The following is a 27347-nucleotide window of genomic DNA, read 5'->3' as shown; positions in this document are numbered from 1 at the left end:
TTCCTTGGTTTAAGATTACGCGGATAGTCTGAAAGATACCCCATACTTCCGGGATAAAACGAGAGACCCCGTGGGAGAACTTTTCGAGAGTATCGAACGGAAATCCGCCCCTTTGAAAGATCTTCCGGATCCTACGAAGCCGGAGAGAAAAGTCTGCATTATTTTCCACGGAGCTCCTTTCACCGGTACTTTCTCGTAATATTATATGTATATCCCTGCCATTCATGATTCAAGATCAACTCTCGATAGCAGTTCCAAACAAGTAACGATAGACACTGCACAATGGCAGTGATATATGAATGTACTTTACCACGGAAATCAAATGATTTTTCACGATGACCTACTTCACTACGAATATTATACCTTATTATGATTTTAAGTGTACACGTTTCATTGTAGTCAACCATCAAGTACCATATTTATACACAAAAGTTAAGAAACAAGTATTTCTTTATTTTCTAATATGTTATTTATGTTATTTCACTGGTAAAATCACAGTCCTGTGATACTCATGCTACACGTTAGTAAGATTGAATTTAATTCTTTGTGCTTTCTATCAGCACTAACTGACAATTTAAATAAAGTTTCATTATGAATGAATTTTATGTTGTTCAGAGTACCAGGAAACAGCATGCAGAAGCGCAAGAATCTTAAATGTCCCTACGCTTTCTATCGACAAAGCAATCACAGAAGCGATAGCTCTCGGTGAAAGTCCCTCTTCGATTACGATACGACAAATCATCGACGATGCTTATCAGAATTACATAGAAGCTTACGAGAGGCACAAGTATGTACAGTTTCGTTTTACAAGATAGCTCTTAACCGATCGATTGAAATTGCGCGATAAAATCTCCCTCGATACCTTAATTCAATCGTTTTATACGACAATTTTCACCCACCCATTAGCGTATATAAAAGAACTCAAGAAGGGGAAAGACTAACACAAAGTTTAGAATTTTGTGAACTTCAGAATTGCATTCCTGGATATTATACACAGAAATAGGAATATCGAAGTTTTGATAATTGTTCAACATTTGTCAACGAACAAAGAAACCACTTGAAGCATTACAAGTGCTCGACTCTTGTAGCTCCCCTTTGTATTCCCCACTGCACCTGTCCATTCATGGATAAATGGTTTTCATCGCGTACAAGAACTTTGCAATGCGAATTACCGCAGATATTTTCAATACAAATAATGTTAAAAATCATTTAACATTTTTAAAATGTGAAATTATTTTCATAAATCGATTATTTTGTCAGCTAGAATGCACGAGAGTAAAAGTAAATATTTTTTCCCGTGATTTCATGATCATTTAAGAACGAAAGGGCCAATATCTAGAGTTTACAAGATCGTTAATGAAAATAGGGAAAAATAATGGCCCTGCAGAGTCTCGAGAAACGTTCGATAATGATTTCATTTTCATAACTCATCGAAGATTCTCGCCATTAGGGAGCGTCTGGCTGCCCAGTCTGACCGAAAAACCGACGAGATCGATTCCGACGCGACGCGGAGCGCGTTGAAAGGAAGAGGAAGTCGACGCGAGGGAACGAAATCTTCCGCGAGTGAAAAATCAACCAAGACAGAAGGTACCCCGAGGAAAAGAAAAACGAAAAAGCTCCAAAAAACCGCTAAAACTGAAAGCCCAAACGCGCAGAACGAAGTAACCTTCCTTCGACTTCGCGAAGAGCCGGATCCTTTAATTGAATTCAATAAAATTCCTGCCACCGAGACAATGGAAACCTTGGATCCTTTGAGCAGATACGAGTACAAGGTTCAAGCCATTTTGCAGCTGGAGAAGATAATTGGGCCTCGAACAATCGCCAACGAATCACCGAGAAATAAAATTAACGTAAAGACCACTGACAAAAGTGCCAGGAGAAGAAAAGGTACCTCGTTTCTTGGAATGGAGTCAGATTTGTTTGCCGAAGCCCTTTCAGAACGGTACGATATAATTATAGATTTAATTTCTATAAATAATAATTTACACGAAATAATCAGGAATTGGCATAGGAGTGACTGGAGACTGTACGTTGTTTGAAGTATTCGAAAGAAAGGACAAATTTATTTATCGTAGGTGCTACAGAATAAATGTCTGCGTGAAAATTAGTAGCTCAAAACTTAGAAATATGTAAAGAGCCACCAACTTCCTCAGGGGTAGCTAAAGATAATAATGATGATGAATAGTCGGGGTATGCTCTACCAAAGTTTTGGTTCCAGTTAATGGTAAATAACAATTACAAAATAAATGTACAACGATAAATAGGCGTCTGTAACACTGTACGAGATAAGCTACTGTCCTTTCCTACGGTGTCTTCTTTCGTACAATTGCTTTCCTAAGTCTGTTAATTGCGCTAACTCTTGTTAAATTAATCTTGTGCAGATTATCCGCGGCAGATTTTAAACGAGGATTTGTCCTGCAGAGCTTAGAAAGCAATTTCTTGCGCGGTAACGCCGTCGAAAACTTGATTTTCCTGCTGAGAATAGTTGGTCACGCGGAGTACTTCCTGTTCGTTACTTTCCTTAACTCGATGGCTAATTACGATCGCAAAGTCGACGAACTTCGCCAGGAATACGGTAACGTGCATTAAAAATACAGTTGCTCGCGAAAGTATTCGAAATTGTACTCGATTAAACATACAAAATTTACGACTGTGAAACGTGCCAAAACATCTACAAAATTATGAAGAAAATAACACTAGTAGTCTCTCCTTTCATCTTTGCTGTTGATAAATGGTATATTTTATTTCTTAGCAATTTGAGACGCAAGCGTTTCAATACTTTGACAAGCAACTGTAAATGAAACTCGAATATTATCGCGCGCACATTTTTTCAATTTCTATGGATACGATGCACATGATCGACGCGAATACCTTCAACGTCGAGCTTGAAAATAAAACACCGGAGAAATCTCGATTCCACGATGCTTCGCCGAGAGTGCCTCTGATATTGCGCGACGCGAAATTACACGCGTTACAAGATACAGAGAAGGTATTGTCGACGACACACACAAAGTGAGATTTCATCTTTGCAACAGAGAGAACGACCGATCATACCGAGAAGATTCGAGACATCGATGACATGTCATTGTCCGAATACGATCTGCTCAACGACGAGGATAAAAAGATGTATCTGGAAGCAATTCTGCCGGCTAAAAAGGAGAGGGCATCGCTCAGACGGACTCAATTTGCTCAACGAATGATGCAACGAAGAAAAAGAAAGGTTTGACTCGAGGAATTCTCTTACTAACTCTAATCTATGCGATTAGATATTTTTATCGGCTTGTTATTCAAAGAGTACGTCACGAATTAACATTTTAGAATGTATTGTTTACATTAACCCTTAAATAAACTCGCTCAGGAGTTCCTCAAATACTACTAATAGAAATCTACTAATTCATAGTACTAGAAAAAGGCAAACTAATACAAAAAAGATATCTGAATCCTGAGACAATTATAGAAAGATTCATAATGCTACATCAAAATGGTCAACCTATATCCGGTAACAACACGTAATTTGCCCCAGTGGGGGTCTACTAGCCTCCCGCGCGCCTACTTAAGGGTTTATTGAATTTGGCGAGATTCTCAAGGAGAAGGAAATAAACAGCTAACAGCTGATTTACAGGAAAATCCTTGAGAAAGAGATTTGTAACTTATAAGAGATTGGACTAGGTTTGTTACTAGAACCATACAAAATAAAATTAAGTTGTGCAATAAAATATATCAATTTCAACAACGATAAATAATTTTTTGGAAAAACTTTACTCGGGATAAGTAGCATATTTTTGCAAATTTTTGTCCTTTGAATGTTCCTGGTTTAAACACACTGTAAAGTTTGAAAGTTAGAGAAGTTCGAAGTTCTCGAAGCACGCGAATATTCAGTCAGAGAAACGCGAGACGATACGATGCTTAATTTTTTGGTCGAACGTAACTGTTCCGCAGGAAAATCGTGGCCGCGTTTCGAGATCAAAGACACCCAAGGGAAAAGGAGGCATAAAGTCGTCGAGGCGCAAGCAGACGGGCAATAAAAGGTCCGCGAATTCGAGGCCAGCTTCCAGCAAACGAGAGACCGCCAGTAAAACAACGAGGAGCAGAGACAGCTCGAGACGCAGTAAGATCCGCTTGAGAAAGAGTCGAGACGATGAAATTGAGGAAGTAAAATGGCACGGGAAATGTCGCGAGCCAATTTGTACGGAACAAGAGCGATATACGAGCCGCGATGCTTGCAGACACAATTAAATTACAACCGAACTAGACAATGATGTTGAAACGAAATACGATCGGGCAAAGAATTATTAGAAGTAATTCTCGAAAGTAGCGTTTCCCGAACACTCTTAATCACGGGACACTTTTCGTTTCGCAATCTACAGCTGGGACAAAATTAAGTGGACATCGAACGACAATAAAGAAAAAGATTTTCTTCTTTCTGACCAAAACATCGCATTAATTGATTAGAAACAAATAATATTGAAGATTATAAAAGTACAAAAGTGGTGTACACGCTTTACTTATTCTATTTTATTTTTTTAATTAATGGTTATGATTTTTTATAAAAAAACACTATTTGAGAGACTCTGTTCCATACAAATGGAACTCGATTCAGTTTAACGTACTAGCGTTTATTCTGTAGGAAAACAAACAATTTCGAGCGAAGTTAGACAAATCATGGTGGCCATGGATCAATATTATTCGGATCTTTCAGCTATAGAGAATATAATTCGTAATTGGAATCCCATAAATAAGACAGTCGTAATTATTATACCTATATTAGTATGTTGTGTGTATTCATTAAATCTCAACTATAATATCAAGTTTATTGTTTTCTTCCCAGGAAGGACCTTCTGTGCCAAAAACTAGAATTCCAAGAAGTGCCAAGTCCAAAGATGTAGGAGCTCTAGATACTGCTAGAGAGGTGATATTGTTTAAGATATATAAATCTGTCATTGAAAATCTAACGTAGAATCTAAAAACTTCTCCTGTTGAACGCATACATTCATAATGAACATTTTAAAATAAAATCTTCACCGTAAATTGCGTTCGCCATTATTCGTAACTATTGTCGGAGTGCGTTATGTTGCTACTACGACAATTTCCAATAACAACGTTTAAAAATTAAGAGTTAAATATACATATGTAATTAATTATCGTTTTCAAACGCAGGAAATTGCGAGCAAATTTCATATATGGTACGTGAAGGCTAGCAACCCCTGGCTGGATACGATGCACAACGCAATAGTTGCTGGAATGAGAGACAATTTTTTAGCAAAATCTACTCTTGGTAAGCAACAATAGTTGTACAATGTTTATTGTAAAATTTCATCTATTTCTAAAAACAGACTTCACCCAAACAGTTATTTACTTTTAATAAAAATATTATTCACTTACAGCGCCCGAAACTGTACCTGAACCAGATCTTCGGCCCACACTATACTCTGTTCTCACATCGAGAAACATTCAAACAAGAAACACACGTGTTCATGGAAGTACGAATATTTGAATATATCATAAAATGTTTAAAGCCATAAACATAATGAGCTACACAAGACAACAAAATTCATTGCGAAGAGAAGCAAAAATCAAGTCTGAGTTTGTAATTATAATTACTGCAATTTGAATTGTTCAGATGTTTATCAATTGGTCTCGATAACACCGACACCTGAAGTCCTGTCGATCAGCGAATCGATGCAAGCCAGCGACCTAAGTGTACAAGAGAATCGCACAGAAGATCGAAGAAATAGCAAAAGACGCAAACGAAAAGCGTCGAGCAAACAAGAGCGAAAAATGACGAGCAAAACGGAGGATCAATCGTTGATCACTATCAAAAGCAAGGACACTATTAACGCTACCGTTTCAGATGCTATTTTGGAGGAGTATTTAAAGCCACGATGGATCCTTCAACCGAACGAATCGCAGACATTCAAGATTCGCTTCCAACCGGAAGAAACGGGTCTCTACGATGAAACTTACGCGTTGACCATCGTGGACGGGAATAATCTAACTTACGAAGTGAAAATTAACGGCATCGCGGACATCCCGAAAGTGGATATGAATCCTAATACCATCTATACGAAAGTAAGAGTGAATATTAATTTTTTTTTATTATCAATCGTTACTGAGAAACAATAGGATATAATTTGAATTCAATTACTAAAATACTAGCAATCACCAGTCACTTTATTCTGGCATTTAAATGAAAAATCTCAGTTATCTAAATATACAGAGAAAATATATGCACGATTTTACGTTGTTCAATTTCCTAGTTGTTTAAGACCAACAGTTTGTTATTCAAGTAACTGAACTGGAGTTTAATTAATGTGTCACAGACTGCAGCCATTAAATTGGATAATGCAGATGGTCCTACATACTACTTGAACAACGGAATTTACGATTTTGGATCGATGCTGGTCCTACAAAAAGACAAAAGGTTCGCTGGTTTCCATCGATTAATTAAATTACGAATCGAAAGGCTAAATTCTATAATTGTTTAAGAATATAAACTCATCGTAAATTATCGAGGACTATTTAAAGAATACAAAAATAAATAAAATTGAAATCAGAGGAAGTGACAAATTCTTTACGAACAAATACTTTTAATTTTAAGAAAAGGTACTAAAAATTTGACTTGAAGTTTCAAGTCGTTCGGACGAACAAAAATTCTCGTATTACAAAGGATTACGTGTAGTTAATTTTTTTATAAATCATAAAACGAGACTGTCCTCTCGCGAAACTGAAGTAACAATCTCGACGCGAAAGTTTCTTGAAACCCGAAGTGTCGCTCGTCGCTGAGTTCTCGAACTCGCGAACTACATCGACTTCTTCTCTGCGAACAGGCCACATCGTCGCGAAGCCGAACTTAAGTTTCGAAACGTTTCCAACGTGGACGCGGAGATGTGCTTCTCTCTAGAGGAAAACAACGCTAGCTGTTTCTCCATCCAACCAGAGAAGCTCCTTATCGCTGTGCGTTATCGGTGCAAGTAACAATGCACTTTTAGTTTAACCTTTCACAGACACACCTTCCACGACTGTTTCTCAATCTTTTTTTCGGTCGATGGCCAATACACGTCGACGTTATATATTCATTTCACCATAGTATTTTTATAATATTTTGGTAATACTTTTCGTAGCCCACTCAGGAAATTTTATAATCTTTTGTACATCTTTTACTAATGACTCTTAAAAAATACATGGCTTACTAAGAGGGCCAATATGGCTTTCACAGAGAATTACTTTTCTAAGGAACAGTAGATTCTTCATTCATAAAATCCCTGAGAGTTTCAAAAACCCTGAAACTCAAAAATTTCAAAATTTTTAACTCTTTGTAGTAACTGTTGAGTTCGTAAAACATTGAGTAAAAAATTCGATACATTTTGTTGAAGCACTGGATCCACTAATCTCAACAGAACTAGTGTGACTAACGATAAGATACTAACTTGCAGTGCAACTGTGAAGGGTTAATTACCGTTGTATATAGCCAAAGTCGAAATATTTTTAAATCTAGCAAGAAACGATCTTTATGTAGCCTGGGAATCACGGAATCCTGATTCTGTCAGCCATTGCCACGAAGCTTGGTCCAATTTCAGAGAAACTGTACGTGTGTGTGAGAAATAACCCGAAAGTCGAAGTGATCAAGGTATCAGTTTCACATTTTTCGACGAAAATAAAAAACTTTAAATCGTTCTAAAAAAAATATTTTCGGCTGCGGGGGTCAATTACAAACATTTTTGGTCAACAAACATACCCTCGAAATCGTAACCATTTCCGAGAAAAAAATTCTTTACCGAAAATGTCTGACCATACGTTGATATTTTCCCTGAAATTTTTCGACGAAAAAAAAATTTTTCAAATCGTTCTAAAAAAATTATTTCTAGGTTCTGGGGTCAATTACAATCATTTTTGGTCATTAGACATACCCTCGAAATCCTACCCACTTTTGAGAAAAAATTCGAGTAGGGTGCAAATTTTTAAAAAATTTCAAATCGTTCTATAAAAATTATTTTTGGTTGCAGGGGTCAATTACGATCATTTTTTATGAATACAACACATACTCCCGAAATCCTCCATACTCCATAAATGTTGTAATTAATATATTTCCGAAAATATTATTGTGACTGTGTAATTTTTTGTCATTCTTCCCAAAACTGTTTATAGCAATGTCTAATTATATGTAATTTTCTAACGAATCAGTTGCAAAGTGAGGGCGCAAAAGTGGACATTGAACTGGACGAGAAACAACTGTCATTTGGTCGCACGCTTCTCTACCGAAGAGAATTTCGAGTTTTGACAGCACAAAACAAAACCCCGGTGGCAATTTCGTGGCAAATAGAAACCGAAGAATCTTTCGAGCCACAGGTCACATATGCACCGGATAGAGGTGTGATTAAACCCTGGAACGAACAGAAAATCGAGTTCTGCTATCATGGCGGCAAGGTAATGCGTATTCCTTCCGCGACGAGGAACCGACATTTGCGAGGATAATTTCCGTTCGCGAATAACGTTAATTGCTTTTGAAAAAAGTCTTGATTGCAATCACGTATAGCATTTCATTCTTCTTTGCTCTAAACATTATTAAAAACAAACTTACTCGACTCAAATTACCCGATAATTCAGCCTTTAAGGAGGTACAAAATCTGTACGAAAAACCTTTTACAGGTGGGCGTAATCGAAACGCAAACAGTAACTTTCAAAGCATTTCTATGCGAGGAAAACGAAGAGCCGATTTTCGCAGACACTGTTCGTCTATCAGGCGAAACTTACGATGTCGCGGTTGACATCGATCACGCGAACCCTATCGATCTCAAATGGATAAGAGTCAATTCTCCTGCGACAGGTTTGATAACGATAAGAAATCGCGGCGACTATCAAGTGGAATACGTGTAAGACATCTTTTTTTTTCGTATCTTCAAAATGCGGCACTTGATACATTTCTATTTATTTGATAAGAAAAATTATAATACATTTATATTTATAAGGAAAATGGCACCACGGTTCACTTTTGAACGAGACGAATTCTATTTGAAAAATTGTTTCCTATCTGTAAAAGTGAAAGAGTGCCTCGCTTTGAATAAAAAGAAAATCTATCTTCTCTTTTCTTAACTGTAACGAGGCAAAACGAGCACAATTTTCACAGTATTACGCTAGAGGACAACGAAAAATTGACGAAATTAGGTCTGCCCGCGAATTTGAAGAAAAATTTGGAGGTTTCGCCGGTGTCTGGTTCTATTCCACCGTATAGAGAGAAAATCGTAGAAGTTCGTATTTGGCAAACGAAAATACAAATTGTACATCGTGTGTAAAACGTATCGCGTATTGTTGTAGGTGATATTTGTACCAAAAGACGAGTTATCGCTTAAAGAAGTTCCGATATTAAAGTGCCACTTGATCGATACGAATAAGGAAACTACGATCGTCGCTGAGATTCCGCTCACAGTTTCTCTTAATGCATATTACACCAAGTATAAAATTATTTAATAATGCAATATTGAATATTCAAAATTTTCAAGAGTAAAAAATTTAAATCTAATTTGTAATATTCTAAATAAATTATAAAGAGAATGTAATATAAATTTGATTTGAAAATATGTATTTCCACTGTAGATTCCAAGTTCATCCGTACCCTTTGATGGACTTTGGATCAATGGCAGTATGCACCGAAACAACAATGTATCTCAACGTAGAAAACATCGGAAAATTCCCGTTGCATTACTCTATTCGTGTCGCAAGTAAACATCCATCTGTAATTTATATGAGTCAAACAGCAAAAGCAGATTCGCGTAAAAAGCAAAATTTAACGGCAAGGACGAACACGTCGAAAATGGGCAAACGATCCATCAGAAGTAAAAAAGCTGAAATCGAGTAAATTTTATTTTATTTTACAACAAGATACTTATTTTCTTTGTCTTGGTTTGTCTTACACTCGTTAAATACATTTACGACTATCCCACATTTTATTTATTCTTATCGCGTTCCTAAATCAATTTACCACCAATCTGCTATCATTGTAAATTACAGTTAATTACGTATTTCCACTCACTCTAACAGTATCTTCTTTGTTGCTTTAATTTATTATTTTTTAGTAAGTAATTTTAATGTGTCAAACAAATTCTGTAAAATACCGAATGTCACAAAAGTAAACATAAAGAATAGTTTTTAATTTTTGATTATGTAGAGATCATCCAGAACCGGAAAAGTTAATAATAGGCCCGATGACGATAGCCAAAACCGAGGGTGACGTCGATGCAGGCCAAACAGATAGCATCGCCGTGACATGTTATCCTGAAATCGTGGGTTCCCAGGACGAACAGATAGTTGTTCTCGCGAAGGACAGCGAACCGGAAGATGGAGACGGGAAAACAGTTACACTGTTCGTGAATTCATTGATGCCAAATATTGACTTCGAGGACCTCGACTCGATATTTCGAGAGAATCACGTCGTCGATCGAATCCAAGACTTTGATTGTCCCAAAGAGGTTCTTATTGCTCGAAAACTATAATCCTGAACAAAGTTTCAAAAGCAAATGCCAAAAATAGTTATTTTTTAATATCGTCCACGAGGGCAACATGATCATCTTCGACGATAGAAGATCCAGAATTGTACAAAATATTTTTGCGCAGATTGGACCGCACACGGTGTTCGCGCGTCAAGAGAAAAGCCTTTACTTCCGGTACGTCAGCGTAATGACCACTCACGCAATGTGTTTCAAGCTGTACAATCGAAATATAATACCCGCGAGCGTGGACGTATTTTTCGTTCCGGATTCATTGATGCCAAGCACAGCCAAACCTGATACGTTCGTCGTGAAACCACGAAACAAACGCGTTCCACCTATGAGCTACAAAACGTTCACGGTGTCTTTTACACCAACCACTATAGAGGTAAAACGTCTATGCTTTGTCTTTGTCAGTGACTAAAGATTAATAATGATTTGCAGACGTTTAAAAGTACTTTGGAAGCAACGGTAATTCTGCCACCACATTTGGACGAAGAAAAACTGTCGATCAAACTAGTAGGGGAGTCCTGTGTACCGGAAGTTGCAATTATAGAACCGATCCACGGAAACAGGGAAAGGATTACATTGAATTTCGGCCGTACACTGATCAACGAATTCAGTTACAGAAAATTTGTCCTGGAAAATATCGGGTTCATCAAGGCAAAAGTAATTGTTGAAATCGACGAGGATCCGGATAAAGTGTTTACTTTTGAAGCCTGCCCCGATACACGGCATTTGCTTCAAATCTGGGATAGTGGTTGCGAAGGTAAATTTAATTAACGTTATTAATACGTTGCCAATATGCCAGATCTGACCACGCTGCTAGTGACAACGTCAATTTTTAATTTTATTGTTTAACGGTCCAAATCCCGCACGTAATTGAATATATTTTAGAATCGAACGATCGATACACAGTGGTTCGTCTGACGCCCAGAAACGTGGCTTGCTTCAAGGTAACGTTCTCCCCGAATGAAATTGGAAAACGCACCGGGAAAATTCGTCTATTTGTGGTTGACAATCCTTACGAAAATATGACGATCAATCTGGAGGGAGAATCTTACATGGAACTGCTCGTTCTGGAGGGTCTGGAGTTCGAGGATAACAAACGCAGTGCCACGACTGGAAATCGGAACTCTGTTTCTAGAACACGAAGGCTCTCGACAAAACAAAATTCTCTAACATCAGGTACACGATAAAATTATTCGAACGACGTTAAAATTAGTAATTTTACTCTAAATGTGCACACTTAGTACTTTAATGTAAATATACGGGTTCGAAGCGTTTGTTTACTTTTCATTGTTGACATCTGCGCGAGTTCATTGACCTCGAGCGTAACTAGTAAATTAATTTAAATTAAGATATCTCGAAAGCGGAAAATCGGATCGACATAAAACGGAAACCATTTTAAAGGGGAGGCTTTGACACTTCTAACGGTGGATTAATTATGGAAAAAATATTAATAGTTTCGGAACTGCACGTGTCTAAACTTTTACTATTTTTAATACGCGTTGTTAGATTGTTCTAAGGGAGTGGAGACTGGAGATTCTCCCCTTTAAAATATAAATCGTTTAATCGATCGGATGACCAGTCGTGGTAGGTTTAGTGTTTAAAAAAAGTGTCTTCTACAAAATTGAGAAACCACTGGCCTAGATTTATTGCCAGAAACCATCACGATTATAACGAGATTGTGATAAATGAAGCCTATACATGGTGTAGTTTTTCCCAATGAATAGTAATCGTTGTCCGACAGTTTATTATTTATAACATGGATGGAAATATATTTCAGCACCTGTGAGCTCGAGTTCCACTGCATCTTTGACCTATATTCTCAACTACGGGCTCTGTGTCGTTAGCAAAATGTACAAAAAGACGATCAGAATTGCCAATAAATCACCGGACCGATGGTTTCGTTTCCAATGGAGCGAACACCCCAACGTCGTGTTCGTGCCAACAATTGGACACATAAAATTTCTTACATGCAAAGAAGTCATTGCTACTTTCCTGGCATCGGAACCTACAAATCATGTAAATGTACGTCTCTGACATGAAATCTACTGTCAAAGTAATAATTTTCAATGAACCGGTTTTCTTTATATACCCCCTTATCAACTTTCAGTAATCCAAACATTTATAGACGTGGTATTCATAGTTTAACGCAAATTATTCAGACTCGTATCGAGTGCATCGTGTGGGAAATCGTCGCTACGGACGATGACGAGGCTTGGGACGACAGACAAACGGAGGTGCGATGGAAAAGCTTGCAACCTGACCTCATCGAAAAGCCTAAGGAGGTAGAAGTACTATCGAAAAGAATCGTGCGTCCAGCTCCAGAACCAGAACGCGAAAGCGTGGCTGGAACGACCAAAACCATTCTGGTTTTGCTCAATGCCACTGTCGCTTTCTCGGAGTATTCCTGTCCGGTTCAAGAAATTTATTTCAAGGATACGCTGATGTTCCAGGTTCCTTACTTGTTGTCTTTTGAAACAAAATACTGTACTTCGTTGCTACCTTTTTCGTGTCGCGAGCTTCCATTAGAGAAGCAAATTAAAAATATGGTATTGGCGAAGATCGTCATGATAGACGAATAATGATTGAAAAATTTTGTCGAAGACTCGAGAATACACGTTCACCCTATCAAATCCTGGGACGATGAACACGCAGTATGCGTGGAAGATAACCATGGACGAGCAATATCCGAAACGACGGATGGAAAACAGTCCAATCGGGACTTCGAGACCGAGGACCGCGGACGGTTCGCGTACTCGACCGAATTCGAGATCGCAGCGAAGAATTTTCTCAGCAACAAGTGATCCACGTCGCATAAACTTCGACGAGGATGGAAAAAGCGCAGGGGACAGCGCAAATCTTTTATCACTGCGTTTCGCGTCGTCCGTTTCTGGTAAAATAACAGATTTCAGGGTGTCTGTAATCTGATACTGCAGCTCGTAATACCAAAATTCAATTAAAAGAAATAGCTTCAAGGATTGATTTTCCAATTTGAAATCTTACTCTTGATCGAACTATACGTTTTTGTGGACACAATCGCGTCGAAACGACTAAATAAATTTCAATGAAACTATAATTATTTTTATTTAATTAATGAAGTGATTCAATATCATTAACTAGTTGAAGCTGCAGTATAGAGCACGGTACCAGTGAGAATTAATTTAGAAGTGAACGATTTATCGTTTGAAAGAAACGTTCGCGATTGTAGATACCGTCGAGATGAAAGGTTCGAGCGCGAAACCGACGGATCTATTCAGCAGCAGCGCGGGTTTGTCAGAACGAACCACGGATAGCTGGTTGGAGGGTGACGATCTACCATTCGCAATGCACCCTGACACAGGAACGATATCGCCTCAGGAATCCGTGGAATGCACATTAAAATTCTCTCCTACAGACGTGTTTTATTACAAGGCGTATCTTACGTGCAGGTATAACTTCAGAATTTAGAATAAAATGAAATAGTAACTCTTGTATTAAAAAAGGGGATACGTGAATTGGATACTGCCAATCTTTAAGGAACATTCCTCACACGATTACAACGTAGATTAAATTCTCTACGATTAATACAGAAATTTTCTTTCCTCTATACGCATTCTCCAGAAACACAAAATTAAAATATTTGTCCTCTAATAAAAAAATTGATAACCAAGCGGACTGTCTAACTATTTACAGAAGTAAGAAAAGAATATGTTTTTCAACAGGATAGAAAATCTTGATCCAAAATTGCCGGAGTTGACGATTCCCGTCGCCGCGAGAAGTTTACTGCCATATTGTCATTTCGACGTGCAAGAGAGTGACTACATAACCAGCGGCAGACGAGATCCAACGCGACCTGGACCGCTGGGACGCGGCATAGAGGATCCCGCTTTGTGGCAGAATATCAGGGTAATCGAATTTAAAGTGGTCGGCGTCGGCGAGACACACGCGAAGTAAGTGTGTACCGTGTCAAACTGCAATTCACCTGGCTCTAACATAGTTCGTAACAAATTACGACGGTTTCATTTGCATACGCCGCGGAAACGCGGAAAATTAATTAGAATGAGGAATAAAGTCACGAGTCTCGAGAAATTTTTTTAACGATCATTAAATCCTCCGTCACGGTTTCACGGTTCGCCATCAATTATTATTTTCCTTTTCATCGCGTCGAGCGTTTTTGTAGATTAATGTTCGATACTTCAAAAACTATTCAGATTGGTTCGCTACAAAAACGGGTCATCCAAACCGTTTTCGTTATTTTAACGGCTTGTTGAAGTAGATATTGATTTCGTTCGGTTAGCAATTAACTGGTAAAATTAAAAAGTGTACAAGAAATCCTGTATGGTGTAATTGCATAAAGAATAAGAGAATGTCCAAGTATACGGTAATGAAATGTTCAGACACTAATTGTCAGGATGCTTCGTCGATTTCAGAAAATTCCACCTTATCAATCCGACGATGGACGACTATCGGTTCACCTGGAAGGATCGAACGCCCCATCTCGCAGACGAGATATCGAATTTTCACTGCACAGTGCCCGAGGGCATCGCGGAACGCGGGAAACAGACCGACCTGGCTTTCACGTTTTTGGCAAAGGACGTCGGCGTCTTCGAATCCTTCTGGCTCTTCTCCATCGAGAGATACAATCTGGAGAGCCTTTTTCTGGTCGTCGCGACCGTAACCGAGCCCTCGGTGCACCGTCTCACGGTCCACGTGAAACTAAAGCCAACAATCTTGGGTTGAGTCTCGAGCATTCTCGCTTTGAAACACGAACGTGATGATTCCCTTTATTATTTTCTTTTTTCCGGCGTTAATTCTGACGAGCAAAAAGACCAAACCGACCTTCTACTATTTCTTAAGCAAACGTTCGAATTATTTTTCAATTGAACTACTAGCACGAAAATTCGAAGCACTTTCACTGAATAAATAATTACGATGTACTTCGTCAAACTCATTTCATAAACACGTTCGTGTTTTGTACGTTTCTATACAAAAAGAAATTTGAAGCACAATTTTACCCCTAAAAAACAAAAACGCAATATTTATTCATAATATTTTGTTCGAATATACTATCCGTTTACATGGAACTTTTTATTCACTTCCAGGACATAACGTTCGAGACTCGATTAGGCTACTGAACAATGAAGATTTTTCTATACCGTTCAAAGTGTTGGAAGAATCCTTATATTCGGAAGGTAAATTTCAGAAGCTCGCTGTGACTCCATTGTCTGGAAGCCTGGCACCGAAAAGCGAACAGCTTTTATGGTGATTATTATTCTGAATTTGTAAATTTACGATCTTATAAAACAAAAGAACGATTCACCGTTGAAATTTGACATTGTTCGTGAATACGAGCAGAAGTACGAGTGGCTAGAATGATTGGATAAACTAAACTTCGGAGTATAGAAATTGTTTCGCGATTTAAATCAAATAAATTATAAAGCTTGATTTTCGCAGGCAGAATGAATCGACGAAATTTTTAACTCGCCCGCAGGGTCGAGTACCATCCAACCCGCGTCGGTGAATTCGACTTTTCCATTCATTGTGCCGTGAAGCTGATGAAAAGTCCTCTCGCTATTTTTGTGACCGTGTCCGTTTACGAGATCCTGTCCTCGGTTTCTTACTCCGTCGCGATCGACGAGATTGTACGAGCATGCGAAGATACGGAAAACGTCATCGATCTGGGCAAAGTATACAAATATATTCACCCGGAATAAAAAACCAAATCTTATTCAAAGTTCCTCTACTGTTTTCAAATTTGTACGACTTTCTAGCGGATCAGATTATATCGTAACTCTATTGTAATCGAAATGAAATGCACGAGCTATTCGTTGAATAATTTTTAATCAAACTTTTGCTACCTAGAATCCAGTAAATTTTATTTCTGATTAACGAATAAAAATTGTTAATTCATTCGCGAAGTAGCTATTGTCCGGAGCTTTAAGATGCAGCAAATTTTTACTTTTATCAATACTTCCGTTGTATTTAATAATGAACGTAGAAATAAAATTGCATTTACAAGAATTGTCGATTATCTTTCTTTGCAGTTAATGCCCAACTCACCGATTGCCATCAAGTTCGACATAACGAATTCTGGCAAAACGGCGTTTTACTACATCTGGGACATCGGTATGACGCCGGAAGTCATCAGCAGAAACGCTTACGCCGTAACGACGCCTCAGAAACAGGGATACATGATCAGCGAATCACGATCGACCTGCAATTTAACGCTTACGACGTTTCACAAAACGACGATCAAAGATCACCGAATTACATTAGAAGTAAGCTAACTGCGATCGATCGTTTTGTTTCAATTAATGACTGAAATTATACACATTTTTGAATTCGATTAATCTCAGATTTTGAACGGTCCGACTTATCGATTTCTGCTGAGAGCTTCGTCGAAGAAACCCGCCATCGAGTTCAACTTCGATCGATACGATTTTGGGCCTTGTTACATTCAAGAGAACAATGCTCTGTCTTATTACACGGAACTGTGTTTGTCGAACTCCGAAGACGCGTCATTCATGTGAGCATTCGTGTATTAATAATTTTAATGCCTTGGAATAGCTGTTATTACGTTTCTCGCGACAGAAATGTTGTATTTGTAATTCTTGCTAATGTTTCATAATATAATTGTAACGTAGAATCGAATGCAAATTCGAGGAACAACCGCATCTATCGGTGGACCTGAACTCCATCTCTGAAGCCCTGGCTGCTCGTTCAACGATTACCATTCCGATCACGTTTCGACCACTGAAGGAAACAAAGTATAACGAGTGTCTGATCTTCACAATCGACTCGAGAAACGAGAAGAAAATAACAATTACTGGCGAAGGAATCACCTATAAGGTAAGTGCTCATCGTGGAACTTGAGATCGAGTTGTTGAAACTTAAAAAGTCTGCTCGACCTTTTTCCATATTCGCGAACAAATCGAGTTTCCGTCGAATTCCGTTCCAACTTGCTATAAAATTCAAAGGTAATTTCGAGCAAGTGAATTAAAAGAAAATCTTAGTTTAGCTACGGAGAACCTGCAGTATTTTTAGAACTTTATAAAATGAACATGATTCGAGGTATTGAATGATTTGTTCGAATATCTCGAATGGTTTTTAGATCCGACTGGTGAACCCTTGCGACAAATTGATCGATCTGGGCAGCGTTTCCGCCTCCACAACCGTCGTCAGAAAGATCCCAGTGGTGAACGAGGGCTTGGCGCCTATCGAAGTAAAATTCGATTTAATGAACAATCTCAGCGGCTACGAGGAGTATCGCGAACGCGCGCGTTCCTGCGCGATAAAAGAACTCAACGGAAACGAAATCATACTGAAACAAGCATCCGTGATGGAAACGAAACGTTCCTGGACTCAAGACGTGATTCTTCAAACCGATGAACCGAGACTCGCGGACGTTCTGCGAATCGGACCGTCGTCGAGCGTCGTTTTGAAGCCCAACAAGAAGATAAACGTGACTGTGAAGTTCAGACCTACGTCCAGGATGAGACCGTTCACTGGCAAAATAGGACTGCAAACGTCCTCAACGATTCTACCGCTGTTCATGGTGAACGGAAGCTGCGTTGGAGCGGACTTCCGTCTGAACAGGACTTATGTTTCCTTTGGGTCGATCGTGGAGGGTTACACCGAGGAAGCTAAGATAGTTCTGATGAACGTTGGAGATGTGGGTGCAAGGTTGGTACTGACTATTAACTCCTAAACGTTGACTACCTAACGTCCTAAATATAATATAATATTTATTGCAATAAAAAGTATTTCTATTTAAAATATGTGCAACCTTCTATTTTGTAAAGTACCATTATTTTGTCGAATAGTTTTGATACTTTACAATTGATCGAACAAAGCATTGCAAATATGCTTAAACATTCCTTTCCATCTTCTTTCCGTGGCCTGAATTTCTTCAAAATACCTATTCCTGTCCTCGGCATGACTAGCGTTGAAATTAATTAAATTCTTCGCGAGAAAAAGTGTCGCAAAAGTCGGTAGAAATACATTCGAAACGGTCAAATAAAGTTAGAGGACGAACGTTGAAGTAATCTCAGTGTGATTCGCGTGAAAATTAATTAAATTGATGTGGACAAAAAGTATCTCAATGATAAAAAAAAAAAGAAATGAAAGAAAGACTTTCAAACAAGGGAAACGAAGTTACAATATGGAAATTGATTTAGATTCAAGTGGAACACGTCGAAATTGCCGGCAGATTTTCGAATCACCCCTGTGTCCGGCTATTGCTCGCCCTCTATGGATGTCAATTTCATTATCAAGTTCCAACCCTCTCAACGGCAAAGTTTAATTCAGGGTGAGGTGAGTGCTCCACCCCATCTTCCCATCGCGGGCGTACAAATATTTCATATAATTTTTAACGACACTTTCTATACATCCAAAATCCGACTATAAATTATAGATCATTAACTTAATCGAGCTATTCGTGACTATTTAATATTTTTCGCAAACTAAATTTGACAGTTGCATTTACGTCGATTAAGCTAGGCAAAGAAAATTCGAAAAGTTCTTAATCAGAAAAACAATCCAAAAATTTTATACAGGGTGTTCGGTCAACCCTGGGAAAAATTTTAATGGGAGATTCTAGAGGCCAAAATAAGACGAAAATCAAGGATACTAATTTGTTGATTGAGGCTTCGTTAAAAAGTTATAGAAACATTTCCGACCACACAGTATATTTTCAGTAAAGAATTTTTTTTTCGAAAGTACATAGGATTTCGAGGGTATGTCTAATGACCAAAAATGATTGTAATTGACTCCAGAACCTAGAAATAATTTTTTTAGAACGATTTGAAAAATTTTTTTTTCGTCGAAAAATTTGCACCCTACTCGAATTTTTTTCTCGAAAATGCGTAGGAATTTGGGGGTATATGTAACGACAAAAAATGATTGTAATCGACCCCCGCAACCGAAAATATTTTTTCCAGAACGATTTGAAATTTTTTTGAAATTTCAGTGAAACATATCAATGGTATGGTCAGACATGAAATTTTCGGTAATGAATTTTTTTCTCGAAACTGCGTAGGATTTCGGGGGTATGTCTATTCACCGAAAATGATTGTAATAGATCCCCACAACCAAAAATAATTTTTTCATAATGATTTGAAATTTTTTATTTTCACCAAAAAATTTTCTGGTCTTTAACGAAACCACGATTAAAATTTTTCTAGGGGGTGGCCGAACACCCTGTATAAAAAATATAAAATTTCTCTAAAAATATATTTCAGGCAATAATAGACATTGAGAAGTTTGGATCTTTAAATGTGAGAATTACTGGAGGATGCTGCGAACTACCAGAACCGACTGATACCATATTCTTCGAGTGTGTTGTACGTGCACAACAAACGCAAACTGTGAGTGTCCTGAACGATTCAAACGTCCCTTGGAAATTGAAACCAGAAGTGACTGGCGATTATTTTTTCGTCGACGAAATCTTACACGAACCTGCCAAACAATTTGCTTTTTGCACTGTCACCTATGCCCCTACTGCCATGAACACCGAGAACACTCCACACACGGTAATAAGATTAATATTGAACGAATTGTAACTTCATTCGCGACATAAGACAAATGATCTTGAATTACCGTAACAAAAACTTCATAATAAATTTTGAAAACTAGGTATCATTCAGTTTCTTTTATACAATTTCAAATTATATAAAAATTGGGTAACAAAGGTAAAATTATGTTTTTAACTGTTACAGGGCACGCTGCTATTGAAATTACCCTACAAAAGATCGCCTTTGTTGTATTCTCTTCGTGGTAATAGCTTGCCCCCTGAAGCTCTAGCTAAAATTTACCGACGATTTCCTGCGAAAACGAAATACATCGAATTGTTACCTGTTCACAATTGGCTAAACAGGCAGCAGCGATTTCAATGCAAGATTTTACCAATGATAAGCGACAACGCGAATACGAAGGTTCGACATTTATTTGACATCGTCGAAAATGTCCTTTTCAGAGCTTTGTTCGCATTTTAAGCGAGTTTGTCCTTTCCCAATAGGAAATTCCTCTTTATAATTTCATCGGTAACAATAAAATCGATGTTCCATCGAACAGCCAAAGGGACTACCGTGCGGTGTTCTACTCTTACGCGGAATCGAGTTTCCACTTCAAAGTAACTTGTTTCGTAGTTGTATATTAAAGGAGCAGTCTGATAGTTCGGACCGAAAATCAAAGGTCCTTCGTTATTTTTCTTTTCACAAAGGAATAATTAAATCAGAATGAAAATTAACAAACATACACCCGTGTATAATACACACCATGCAGATTTTTTTAGAAGAAAACTAAGAAAATGCTTGAAAACTACCGTACTACAAAAGTGATCATTTTTGGAACTGTGTACAAGATCCATTTTCAAATCTAAAATTACCAGACTGCACCTCTTAACAAGAAAATTATATTTTGCTTCAATTAATCGACATTCCACGTGTGAATAGTTACGTTTCTGTTTTTTATTTTATTTCTGTCAATCGAATAAAATCAATCATTCGAATCGCTTGTTTCGAGGTGACGTTTACAAACAAGGACAAAGAATATCAGTTTTACGAGATCGAGTACGACGTCACGGAACCGGAAGTGTTGGAATCGATCAAGTTGACAACCTCGGTGCGGTCTCAGGTGTGTCACAATTTGAAACTGAAAAATCCTCTGAAATATGACTCGATAATATACGTGGCGAAATGTGACGATCCTTCTATATCGATTCGTGATATGCCAAAAACTGTGCCACCGTTATCCAGCGTAAGTCAACGACACGTTCAATATCATTAATATAATTAATTAAGCATATCTGCACGAGTTTCTTGCACAATTTCAGGAGTACGTCAACGTGTATTATTACCCAATGCTACCCACCGAGAACTCTATCGTAATGCTCGACATTAATTGCCCAGAACTCGGACATTTTCCGTACGAATTACGATTAAAAGCTGTACCAGCGCTTCCGGAAAAAGTGACTCGCGTAGATGCAACTCTCGGTTCCTCCAACGTATTTCCGCTTTCCGTGAGGAACTGCACCGAACATAAAACCAAATTCACAATCCAAGTAAGTAATCGTACGAAAAGAGCGACTAACTTTCTGTGATATTCTATTTTTTTTCAAGTATCGTCGACAGAGATGCGAATAAGAAACTACGAAACGCTAGAAGAATTCTGAAAAATTGTATTTTACGTTGCGTTACAGATTGATAACGACTGTTTCACGAGTCCAAGCAGCATCGAAGTATCAGAGATCAGCAATGGAATAGTCGAAGTCGTTTACGAACCATGCAATATCGAGAATGTCACTGCCACGTTGACAGCTTCGTCGGAAACTGCTGGAGAATTTATGTACGAACATAAAATCCAAATATACTGAGACAGGTTACTCGAAGTTACCATCTCAACTATCATCAACATTATTATCGCTGTAGAAAAATGGTTCGGTTAAAAAATTGCATTCAAAACGAATGTTAAATGAATCGAGGTCCTATAAAGAGGGAGAAAAGAATGAAACTTTTTTTTCTGTAAAATTAATAGAAGAAGGCCTTCGATTAAAAAATTCCTAGTAATTAATATAAAATCGTTCATAGTTTGCGCAGATTTTCAGAACTTTTCTTCCATTTTTTCGTAGAGATAATAACGCTGATGTAAATGAAAGCGGTAATTTCGGTAAACGTGTAATGAAAAAGTTACGAATAAGCAAGTAATAATCGAGAAATTAATTTGTTCATTTGAAAGATTTCCTTTGATCGGAACCTGCTCCTTGCCAAAAATCATGGGACCTTACACAATCACGCAGAAGGAATCGACATCAATACACTTTAGAAATGTGTTCAAAGAAACGAAAACTTTCGACTTTCTCACCGATGTTCCAGAAACATTTGCAATTGAGACACTATCGGCATCACTAGATCCCAAACAGGTATCTTTTATCAAAATTTATGTGTTCTCTCAGCTTAATTCATCATTTTAGTATTTGGTATTGTATAATGTTCCAACCTTTTATCGAGATACCTTAAAACACCTAACTCTACTGTAAATTATAATAACCCATTTTAATATTCTATAATTATTGCAACTAAATTTGTGATAATTTTATTGTAGTAATTGAATACACGATAATATAATCGCTTCATCGTAATTTATAATGTTGTTATAGCGAGCTATAGTAATGTCACTATAAATTAATCTAAAGAAATTACCAAAATTTTCATACAAAATATCTTTTTCAAGACTATCGATATAAAAGTGAGCCTCCTCGACGACACACAGGATGACGAAGACTTTACAGAAGAGAAGAATGCAGTTACGGGAAAACTACTAATATATTGTACCGACCATAATCTTTCTCATATTAACTGGGTGTATTACTTAAGAGGAATTTTTGAATAAAATAGAAAACAATGTTTCTCCATTTTCTCTATGGGTCACTAGATCATTTGCTAACTTTCCTTTATCGATTTGTTAACACATTATTTGTATCCTAAACTCTACTTGAAAGTTAATTTTAATGAGCGGCTATTGTTAGAGTGAATCGTTTGGAAGTTATATTTGTACAATCTCGTGTATCAAACGATATGCATTCACGAATTATGAACTCACTGTTGTTTGCTCATATGAGAGATTGCTGTGCAAAAATTAATATTACTAATATTAGTAAAATTGTGAACCAAGCACAGACTGGATATGTTCGATGGAACCTTTTATTCGAAGACTCTGGGAACTGTAGAAAACCTCCTTGCCATATCAACGTTATTGATTTAATATGGAATAAGCATTCAACGCCGTACACGGTGAGAAATAAAACTAAGTATGCCGAGAGTTAGATCTATATTCGATGAGTATATCTGAATTTTTGTGGAAATTTAGCTCACTGAAATATTTGTATCGATAGTTCCGAGAAATGGAGTAGTTTCTGAAGAACGTATGTGAAACTACAGGAAAATGATCGCAGCCATTGGCTCTTATTATTTACTATGTAGTTAATAATTATATTGTATAATTATTAATTACATAGTAAATAATAATTCCCAGGTCTCACCACGTGGAGGTTGCTGCGAATGGAGACCCGCCCTAGCCTCGCCCCAACCACCCTCCTTTGGCGAGAAATCCTAACAACACCTATGGACATTCTCCTAAGAGAGAAGCGATCGAAATTCGATCGTTGTTAGAAGCGAATAATAACAAAGGATGAGTTTACAGAGAAGATGCCTGATAAACAGACCAAAAAACTAACAAAATCTCGATACATGTGAGACAGTCCACCACATGTTTTTTTAGAAACGAAATACGAATGTGCAACAGCACGTACGAAACTAGACTATTTGAATACCAATATGTATCTTGATGTTAATTGATCCAACTCAAATGGAGGTTTATATTTCGATGGTGCCTGAGAAGACACTCAACAACGAATTAGAAATGTGCAACTGCACGTATGAACCCTTGTTCCTTCTTTAATGTGCACTTATTTCCTTAATAGTTAATACGGCGCCGCAATATTCTTACATTTATCTTATAATCTATATACATTTATACTTAATTCTAACGCAATCTGTAGAAACCTGAAGTATGGGAAGATATTTTCTTCTTGGTGTCTTCGTTAATTTCACGATGTTTTGCTAAAACATACACTCATATACAATAGATAGAACTCACATAAAACAAACAAATATGAGAAGATATTTTCTGTATCTTGCCTTTGTTAGTCCCACGATGATTTCCTAAAACAAACACTCACATACAATAAATATAATTCATATAAAACACAGAAATATGATAAGACATTATCCTCTTCGTGCATTTGTCAATCCCACGATGTTTTTCTGAAACATAAATTCAGATAATAAATAATTGTATGACATAGTTATTTCCTTAAGAACGACGAAGTTCAAATCTCGCATCTGGTAGTAAGTTTTCCCGATTCCATTCTTCTACGACTATATACTCTGTAAAAAGAACTTGTTCAAAAGATTAGTGGCTGAAAAGGAAATGTATTAATGGACACAAGAAAAAATAAGTATGTACTATCAAGATAAACTGATCTTTGTCGATCATAGTAAAACTGATATGAAATTGATATTTCAACAAGACCTTCCACAAGCAAAAATTGATATTAAAAAAAATTTTTCAACGCGTATATATTGGAATAATTATATTTTGCTGCATTGAACACTAAGTTAAATTCATAAATAAAAGCAAGAACGAATACAGACGTTGATTCTACGCGGAAATTAACTCTCAATATGAAATATCAAATTGCAATTTGCATACCCTTTTGATACAAGCAATTTATTTTCCATCATTTAAATTAATGATCGCGAACAAACTTTCATCTATGCAAATTCCGAATATTTATAAAAGAATCCACTATTTACAAGTAACAATTGCGGTTGGAAGGTCAATATATCCCGTAAAAATTAACAACTCTAATAATGAATAATTACTGATATATATTTTAGACGAGTGAATTGAATTTATGATCAATTTAATCATGATACATCATTTTTAAATGCATCACAAATCTGTGATGAAAATGTATACGTAAAAGTTATTACACGTTATGAAGAATGAAACTTTTGATGTACATATAACAGTACTTTCGAGCAGTATTTCCATTGACAAATATATAAAGAAAAGGATATATTTCACATAGAATAAATTGTCCACTCAAATTCAAAAAACAACCCGTGAGTGGACCATTCTTTCTTTCGCAACGCTAATTTATAAAATACAAAAATCGCGAAGGGTGTTTATTATTGGTGAAATAAACCACATAGGGTTGTTTTATTAATTATATCGCGTGCACCCATATTGAATAATACGCAACACTAATTTAAATAATAATGTTGAGCCTTTTGAGGCTTTGTAGAATTCCCTGCTGCATCTTGGTCCTGATGCAGTGGCCAACATTAGATTTTGGGCATTGGATCGCAATAGTAATTAATAAAAAACGCGATACATCAAGATCGCAACGCTAATTTATAATATAAAAATTCCAAACGCGATTTATAAGAATAAAAGCAACCGCGAATGGTAACTATTCGTGACACTACCCTGAAAAGCAAACGCGAAAAATAGAAATTCGCAACTCTAATAGCAAACCGATCAGTGCATTCGCAACGCTATTTTTAAATAACAATAAAAGCAATCGCGTATGGAATTCGCAACACTACCCTGAAAAGGAAACGCGAGAAATATTAATTCGCAACTCTAGAAGCAAACGCGATTATTGTATATTCGCAACTCTATCTTTAATGGAAATATATTTATGTTTCGCAACGCTAATGCAAATTGCGTTGCCCAAAAATGCTGAATCAGGTGTTGGCGTCTTCAGTTGTAGCTACAACATACATGCATAAAATAAACTAACTACTTCAAGCTACTTCAAACTACAATAGAGTGGCACATATGGGGATGAAGTTAGAAGTTTTAATATCGCAACACTACGGGACAAACAACGCGATAAATCAACAGTCGCAACGCTAATTTATAATAGAAAAATTCCAAACGCGATTTATAAGAATAAAAGCAACCGCGAATGGTAATTATTCGCGACACTACCCTGAAAAGCAAACGCGAAAAATAGTAAGTCGCAACTCTAATGGCAATCGCGTTTATAATAATTCGCAACGCTATTTTTAAAGCAAACTCCCGGTTCCTAAGTCTGCATAAAAGAAACGCGAGTCGTGTTTAGAAGCAACACTAATATATCAACGCGATAAATATTTATTCGCAACTCTACGAGCAAACGCGAACATTGTATTATTTGCAACTCTAACTTTAATCAGGGGTTGATCGTACATGTAAATGCACATGTACTGGCCACTAGATGAACTAACTACTTCTATTACTACAGTTAGGGTAGAATTTGGGCACTGAAAATATCGCAACACTACAGAAAATGTCGCACGAGAAATCAAGATCGCAACGCTAATTTATAGTATGAAAATTACAAACGCGGTTGATGTCCATTATATGTATAAAAGAGTAAAAAAGCAACGCGAATAGTGATTATTCGCAACACTACCCTGAAAAGTAAACGCGAAAAATAGATATTCGTAACTCTACAAGCAATCGCGTTTATCAATAATTCGCAATGCTATTTTTAAAGCAAACTCCCGGTACCTAAGTTTGCATGAAAACAATCGCGAATGGAAATTATTCGCAACACTACCCTGAAAAGGCAACGCGAAAAATAACAGTACGCAACTCTAAAAGCAAACGCGATTATTGCACATTCGCAACTCTATATACATTGAAACCGCGAGTTGCTCTGGTGGCTGGCATGTATGGTGCAATCATGTACAAAATACATGCATACGTGAGCCAGGCAAAAATATAATCTAACTACAACTACAGGCAAGTAAAGTGACATAGTAGTAACTGGAATGACTCTCCATCCTCATCCGAAGATGAAGATGAAGAGCCATTTGTTGCAGCCCTCTCTTGAGACAGTTTGTCTGGGCCTCTTCAGCTCATATAAAGCCTTTTCTTTCTTCGGCGGTCCTGCCGAAGCCTGAAACTTACATAAAACTGGGCTCGAGATTTTGTGCAATACGTAGTCTTCCAACAATACACGAATCGTTGGAAGAGCGTACGTGGTGAATCTCGAGAGGGACGAGCGTTTCGTAAGGGACCTAACCACGACCGCGAGCGCGAGAGAGCGACTTTAAGAGTCGCACGATTCGAGGAGTCGAAAACAAAACTAAAACAAACAGCATGCACCGTTTGAATCAGCAACATTTCTACTCTCGAAATCGTAACTACAGGGACAGAACTGCCACGCGAAACGCGCCTACCCGAAAGACTAATGCGACAGTCCTGCCCTGACCCTACCTACTTAGATTTAGCACACACACCAGAGAAGTTACCTACCTACCT

At 37.4% G+C, this 27347-nt stretch overlaps 1 protein-coding gene across 1 annotated transcript in view; it reads left to right on the top strand.

Moving 5' to 3' along the window:
• LOC143342056 (hydrocephalus-inducing protein-like) overlaps window positions 1-22856 on the top strand; it is a 33987-nt gene extending 11131 nt beyond the window's left edge. Inside the window, 42 exon segments of the mRNA XM_076765538.1 lie at window positions 15-185; window positions 616-791; window positions 1437-1942; window positions 2382-2575; window positions 3036-3220; window positions 3940-4152; window positions 4829-4909; window positions 5158-5275; window positions 5621-6069; window positions 6321-6421; window positions 6828-6954; window positions 7517-7627; window positions 8182-8424; window positions 8647-8870; window positions 9125-9245; window positions 9313-9449; window positions 9592-9849; window positions 10163-10463; window positions 10609-10869; window positions 10926-11250; window positions 11379-11669; window positions 12271-12515; window positions 12653-12943; window positions 13095-13383; window positions 13699-13918; window positions 14192-14419; window positions 14900-15204; window positions 15572-15731; window positions 15961-16156; window positions 16514-16747; window positions 16826-16995; window positions 17114-17318; window positions 17581-18152; window positions 18647-18782; window positions 19709-19999; window positions 20186-20401; window positions 20485-20598; window positions 20991-21224; window positions 21301-21528; window positions 21667-21812; window positions 22203-22386; window positions 22698-22856. Of these exon segments, the coding sequence (XP_076621653.1) occupies window positions 15-185; window positions 616-791; window positions 1437-1942; window positions 2382-2575; window positions 3036-3220; window positions 3940-4152; window positions 4829-4909; window positions 5158-5275; window positions 5621-6069; window positions 6321-6421; window positions 6828-6954; window positions 7517-7627; window positions 8182-8424; window positions 8647-8870; window positions 9125-9245; window positions 9313-9449; window positions 9592-9849; window positions 10163-10463; window positions 10609-10869; window positions 10926-11250; window positions 11379-11669; window positions 12271-12515; window positions 12653-12943; window positions 13095-13383; window positions 13699-13918; window positions 14192-14419; window positions 14900-15204; window positions 15572-15731; window positions 15961-16156; window positions 16514-16747; window positions 16826-16995; window positions 17114-17318; window positions 17581-18152; window positions 18647-18782; window positions 19709-19999; window positions 20186-20401; window positions 20485-20598; window positions 20991-21224; window positions 21301-21528; window positions 21667-21812; window positions 22203-22386; window positions 22698-22856 (9416 nt within the window).
• Window positions 22857-27347: the final 4491 nt, after the last annotated feature.

This window comes from Colletes latitarsis, chromosome 5, assembly GCF_051014445.1.
Source record: "Colletes latitarsis isolate SP2378_abdomen chromosome 5, iyColLati1, whole genome shotgun sequence".
Classification (NCBI taxonomy): Eukaryota; Metazoa; Arthropoda; class Insecta; order Hymenoptera; family Colletidae; genus Colletes; species Colletes latitarsis.
The sequence above is the reverse complement of the archived record's forward strand: the minus strand, read 5'-3'. Positions and strand labels throughout refer to the sequence as shown.